A 6,939-nucleotide genomic window follows, 5' to 3' on the forward strand; every position below is an offset into this window, starting at 1 on the left:
AGTTTAAATAATGAAAACACTTCTCAAGAAGCAAAAAAGTTATTTATCAGAGTTTTGCGTAATATTATAGAAATAGAACTTTAAAAAATATCATATAATATTCTTACATTAAAAACCAGTTCATTGCCATATTATCATTTGAATTTTGTATGAGAAATAAAATCATCTTCAAGACCAACGCCTCAGATTAAAATTCTGTGGGGATAAAAATTTCCATTTATCAGCACCTACCAGAAATATCTGGAAGTCTGCGGTCAAATTAAAGTAGTCTTTTACATATAGCGTATGTCGAATCTGAAAATATAGAAACAAAAATTACTAATGAAGGTCAAATATATCGGAGAAGATAAGGAAGATGATCTCTTAATTAACATATTATCCTTGAATTATTTTAGTGGTGGTAGAATTTTTGCTATGAGGATAGATTACCAATGAGTTGCGCTCTGGTTACCCCAACTTTTGTTTTGCCTGGGGGACTTAACGGACACATGATGACTATTACGCAACTGCTGAATGTGCATTGATATGTAATTATGAAAGGTGCCTATAAAAGGCTCATTGCCTTCATTTTCCGGGTTGTGACTTAGTATATTCACTTCGAGATAAGTTTGCAATCATGAAGGTAAGATTTTAATTTATCTATAACATTTAATAGCTTAAAGGAAACGTTTAATTATGCCGTTTTCATCATCAATGTATATGTATGTGAGTGGGGGTTTATAAGCTATTTTAAGTTAATCCTTTAAATGGCCATTTTTTTCTAGTCATATTATGTTAAAATATTTTTAGGCTTGAAATTAGAATAAGAAAAGGGATTAATTTATCTTATTAGATAAATTTAATTAATTAATTAATTAGGTTAATTAATAATTAAGTAACAAATCAAGACACATCAATTTGTGTAAGATAAAGAACTGAAGCATCTAAGTTTCTGTCTTTCTAAAAAAATGTGTCAGAACTGATGCCAACCTACATAAATTCATACAAAGATTGATAAATTTGGTGGGAAGCATACTTACCACGGCCCTAGAAAGGATTAAGAGAAACTTTTTTTCTCTAATCCATATATATCTCCTATTTATAATAATTTCTGTAAAGAAATAGATTTATAAGATTCTCCAAATTGGATATGTAAATAAAAATTCTTTTTCCCTTTGTATATATATATATATATACAATGGGAAAAAAAAGAACTATTGTTAATATGCATATTTTTGATATACTTATTTATTTAACTAAATATTAACTTTATTGAATTATAAGCATATCAAAACTATTCTAGTATTATAAACCTTATATTATGTTAAATACAAATACGTTAACTTCTTCTTGATATTTTAATATTGGCCGCGAGTTTGTTTCCTTGGCTATTTTAGAGAGAAAGAATATTAAACACCTTATTCAGTGATTTTTTTATTTGAAAATTTGGTATTTTTCTATATAAATAATAGTAAAATTCATTAGAAAACCTTAAATTAGAAATCTGCACAGTTAAATTCCTTATAGGATTATTTAAATTAAATTACCATGATTTGATAATTGATAATAGTTATTGATTATCAACAAATGTTTTAATTTATTAATTAAATTAAATTTTAATTTATTCGTTTCAACTTTTTTTTTCTAATTATTTACCTGAAATTATTTAACAATTATAGTTTTAGTTTTCTAATGTAGAAAATGATAGCAAATAAAAATAAACATTTAAATTAACACAGAAATGATTTATCAATTTCCTAATAAGTTTTCCTAAGGTTTTTATAATTTGATTTTTATTTTATTTTATTAATGTTTCCGGAAAAGTTTGGCTGTGATTTTACAATCATGATAATTTATCATTTTCGGTGGGTTTTTTTTTGAAAAAATTGATATCCATTTTGAATTGGAATTTATTATAAATCTGTTTTCTTCGACAATTGCACTAAGATAAGTTTAGTTCAGATCTATGGACTCTTAAAAGTTTCAATGCAGTATTTTATATTCTTAACTTATCAAAGTGGGGAACCAAAGTGAAGATAAATTATAGTAAACTATACTGTTTTTCAAGTTTATTGAAGAACAGAATCTTTATGGCCAAAACTGTGATGCAAAATGTGATCATTTCCCGAAAAATGAACTATTATATTACTGACAGTAAATAAATAAAAAAAAATAGTCTATTGATAAAAAAAAAAAACTTGTTTTCAATGCATCACGATTCTATACGAAATGTGATATTATTTGCTGAATTTTTTGACTTATTCTTTATTATCCTTTTATCTCAAATAATCAATTAAATTATTCGATGTATTCAACCAAAACGGCATTATTCAACTTTGATGCAATAGAAAGAAATACGGAAATATTTTTCTTTTCTTTTAGGATAACTTTAGTTTTCTTTCAACTGTTATGCTATTTGAACTTAAGTATTTGCGGATAAACGTTATGTTTTCATTCTTCCAAAAGTTAAATCATACTTTTTAGCATTAAAGATTATTAGAAGCCGCATTATTTTACTTGTACCGCTGTTTTCTTCACATATTATGGGTGATTTTGGTATCATTGAACAATTGCTATTGTCGTAAAAGGAAATGCAAAAAATATTGTGTGTTTAGCATTTGGTAGGTAATTCAACAAAGGTAGGCAAAATTTTATATATCTACTGGATATAAAACATGACTTCATTTCACACAATCATTCAGACGAAAAGTATTGTTTAGAGAGTGCGTATCAGAATAATAACAAAGTTAAGTAGTGTGAAACATTGCTTAATCATATTTATATCAATGAATAGAAAAGAAATTCTTCAGATTAAAAGTTCTTGCCGATTTGATTCCAAAATGTGAAATACCGCGCCCTAGATGGCAAAGTGTTTAAATGAAATCTGTAAGATAGAGAGGATAGTCACAAATAAATAAACATCCTACTAATTGGTTTCACATATCGAAGATTAAATTTGGAGGCCAATAATTACAAATATGAGATTATTTTATTGTAATTTTAAGTTGAATCAAACTATACAATTATAAAGATCGTTACAGGACTGGAAAAATCTTGAGTGTATTCTCAAATTAACCTCAATAACATCAATGGATTTTGTTATGAGAATAATCATACTCATATGAGGGTTTTTTTTTTTTTTTTTTTTTTTTACATTTTAATGGTTTGAAAGTAAATGATCTGATTTTTCTTCAATTGTATTTTATGAAGTCAGTCTAAATTGTAAATTGTAAAAAATTTATTATTTTGCCAATATAAAATTTAAAATATCTTTAATTACCAACTATCAGCAGTAATACAGAATGCAGTTTCTTAAAATCTCCTCTTCCTTTCTGCATTGTATTGATCAATATAAATCGTATTTCAGTCTAAATTGTATTTTATGATATTTCAGGTTCTGATTATTTTGGCCTTGGCAGTAGCCGCTAATGGTGCTGCTATTGTATATCATCCAGGTTGGTTTCCTGCTGCTACAGCATATCAAGCAAAAGACGTAAGTTAATTCTTGAAAAATTATTCTAAATTTTAAAGAACGTCTTACTATATTAAAAACAAATTTTTAATCTGAATTTTGAACTTCCTTTTATCAATAAACAGTAAATTATTTCAATTCTGATTTAACGACAGGGAAAAATATTATTTGAGCCCATCAGACTTTTCAAATAATAATAATAAAAATAAAAATAAATTGCCGACATGCTATTGTAAATAATAACAAAAAAAAAGTCTTAAAAGTAGCTAAAATAAGATTCAGAGGCCAGATGTATTTGGTCAGAAAACTGTTTTATATATTAGTCAAGTTCAAACTTCTATACCCAATCTTAGCCGGTTAAAAATAAACTTTCTCTGAATGCGACCACTTAAACATGCATAAAAGATAGGTAGTTTAACCAGAAATCGGACATAAACTGAAAATTAAATTACAGGAGTTGCTATACCTAAATAAAGGTATAGCAACTCCTATTACAATATACTAAATGAATTATTCATAGTTGATATTAAAAAACATATTCTTTCTAAGAAAAAGTGATTTAAATTCTATATATTTATAAATTTGATTATAAATTCATTACCTCTGAAAATATTGAAGGTGTTTCAAAGTAGCTTTTTGTAGCTTGTTATTCTGAACAATGACATAAAAGGCGTCGCAGTGCTTATCATATCCTATGCAATTGCGGAAGTCCATTTATTACTATTGTTTCTTTGGATAAGTTATATTTCATTTTTCCTTTTTCTCTTTTTTGTAGTGTCTCTTGAAATTTGGTAGTGCAAGTATGCATCACATATCCACCAAACCTACTCACGATTTTATTTCTCCAAACTGTCTCCTTTCTTTTCAAAACTTTTGAATAGAAATTGAGTCACTTTGTTTATAATTCTTGGAAGTTGGGTGTGTGGAACACAGAAAATCGTTTGTTTGCAACAAGAATACTAATTAAGTGGAGAATCTACAAAAGTCTTCTATAATTATTAGGTATTATCGTCAGAATTTATGATGTAGAATGTTTTGAAATACTGTGTTAGAAGAAAACAATGTACTAAGTAAAAACTAGGAAAATATAGTGATGACTTAATAAAATGTTTTGGTTTTGAAGAGTTTCTTTTGAAAAATTTTCTAAAAATATTAAATTCAGAGATGATGCCATATTCTTGCAATTTTTGTAAAAATATTATGTTAAATTTTTAATTAATTTAAAATAAATAATTGTATTTTACACATAATTGTATATTTTTGTATTAAATAAAATACAAATATGTAGAAAATTTTCCAGAAGTTTTATGTTGGTGTAGTACATACCATCATAATTGTCTTTGATACTGAATTAAAATTTCTTTTCTTAAATATTAATAATTGTTTGTTATCACTTTTATTAAACATTACAATGCATGACTATTCAGAAATAAATTTCAATCTCTTTGAGATAAGTGTAAGAACTATTTCTGCATTTCATTTCTTAAATATCTCTGAAATTTTTCAACTACTTTAGATTTAACGGCTCAGTAAGAAAAAAATTATTATTATATTTTCGAGCTTTTTTATTTTCAAAGCTTGGTCAGAAATTATTTGTACCTGCTCATCTTCTCTTTACCAGACTGATCTCTTTCTTTATTAGCTTGGTGATTTTTGATTTGTTAATTGCATTAAATCTTATGCATGTTGTTATATACTCTGCTGACAATAAATTATCTTTTTCCGCTTTGTGTACATTCAGATATATAAAATATCTATTGCAAGAATCTGAATATTTTAGTTTAAAAAAATCACAAAATCATTAACATTTTTACAAAATAGTTCTTAAAGATTAGTTTTTTGTTATTCTAAGACAAACGGAACAGAAGAGGTAGCTTTAAGTTATTAAAGTTTAAAAAACATCACATTTATACCTTTGTGGTGAAAGCTTATAATCCAGTTAACAACTATGCTATTCGAGCAATTGCTTTTGCATCATGGTCATGTTACTGAACTGCGAACCACAAGGTCCCAGGTTCTATCCTCGCTCATCACAATGTTCCACATTGGTGACCTCGGACGATGAACCTTCAACATTCGTACAGCTGTTGTGGCGCCATCTACCCACAGCAAAACCAAAGTCGTCAAATTCACTAGACGCAGCAACTCAAAAAGGCCGCAGCAACCCAAAGTCGTCAGACTCATTTGACGCATCAGCAACCACTCACCCACACACGTTCGCCATAACGCTTGGCGTTACTCACATGGGTACAGGCGCATTAGAATCAACAGCTAATTCATCAACAATCATATCGTTCGTCTCACCTGCGACTCACTGGAGGGAGAGTCTGCGGTGGAAGATTATTATCCAGTTAACAACTACGCTACCCGAGCAATTGCTTTTGTATCATGGTCATGCTACTGGGCTGTGAACCACAAGGTCCCAGGTTCTATCCTCGCGTATCTCAATCCCCTAAACCTCTATTGTATATTTTATTGCAGAATGGGAGACAAAATAAATATTACAGTTATTCATCGTATTTGCAGGCAATAAAAATAGATTACAATGCCACCAGTAAAAAGTTGCTGAAACATTGTTTTGTTTTATGTAAAAAGAAAAATAATCAGTCATTTGTTAACATAACAATCTTTCACAGGCTCTAGGAAATTATGCTTTCGCTCATCATGCTGCTTATCCCGGTGGCCCATCTTTCCATAGTGAAGTAGGAGACATAACTGGCAAAAAAGTCGGTTCTTACACCCTTAAAGATGTTGATGGCAAAGTAAAAGTTGTGGACTACGTTGCAGACCATGAAGGCTTTAAGGCAAATATCAAGACATCAGAAAAATTGCCAGAAGACCACAAAGATCCAGCTGGAGTTAAAACTACTGAGCTAGCACACACTCCTGTAGTTTATGGTCATCCATTTCCTTACTATTACGTTGCTTTGTAGATGAATTTTACTATAGATCAATAGATGCTATGGAAATTTTCTTGAATTGTGTATAATATAAAATGCAAAAGTTGCTCTTTAAAACAGGTATAATAAATTTTTAATGCAGCTATATTTTATTCTAAGTTTATTTTATTTATTTTGTAAAAAAAATTACGTCTGATCCACACTGGAGAGCTTTCATTTAAAACAAATTTGGGGCAATATTGTTTTTAGAAAAAAAAAGTTAAAATATTGGGAAAATCACAAAAAACAATCATAATTTTTATAACTGTATTTTAAATTCAAGAATCCATGACCTTTTTAATTCATATTTCGCATAATTTTCGTGGAAACATCATTTTATTGCATTTGTATAACTTGTATTGCACAGAATTTTTTCTTAAAGCAACAATTTTCAATAATAAATAATTTTAATTTCTATATAGTCCTAATTTTAATAAAAATTTTCTTATATTATTATTATTTATTTTTTAAAGCAATGTTTATTCTTTTCTAAGTAAATATGTGCATAAAATGCAAACTTTTGAATTTAAATACTATTTAATTAATATT

General features: G+C 27.8%; 1 protein-coding gene across 1 annotated transcript; it reads left to right on the forward strand.

Moving 5' to 3' along the window:
- The first annotated feature begins 474 nt into the window (after positions 1 to 474).
- Positions 475 to 6,498, forward strand: LOC129964186 (cuticle protein 14-like). Its single transcript, XM_056078908.1, has 3 exons — positions 475 to 622; positions 3,374 to 3,472; positions 6,088 to 6,498. Exons 1-3 carry the CDS (start codon positions 617 to 619, stop codon positions 6,382 to 6,384), a joined length of 402 nt encoding a protein of 133 aa, XP_055934883.1. The 5' UTR covers positions 475 to 616; the 3' UTR covers positions 6,385 to 6,498.
- The last annotated feature ends 441 nt before the right edge of the window (positions 6,499 to 6,939 follow it).

This window comes from Argiope bruennichi, chromosome 3, assembly GCF_947563725.1.
Source record: "Argiope bruennichi chromosome 3, qqArgBrue1.1, whole genome shotgun sequence".
Lineage (NCBI taxonomy): Eukaryota > Metazoa > Arthropoda > Arachnida > Araneae > Araneidae > Argiope > Argiope bruennichi.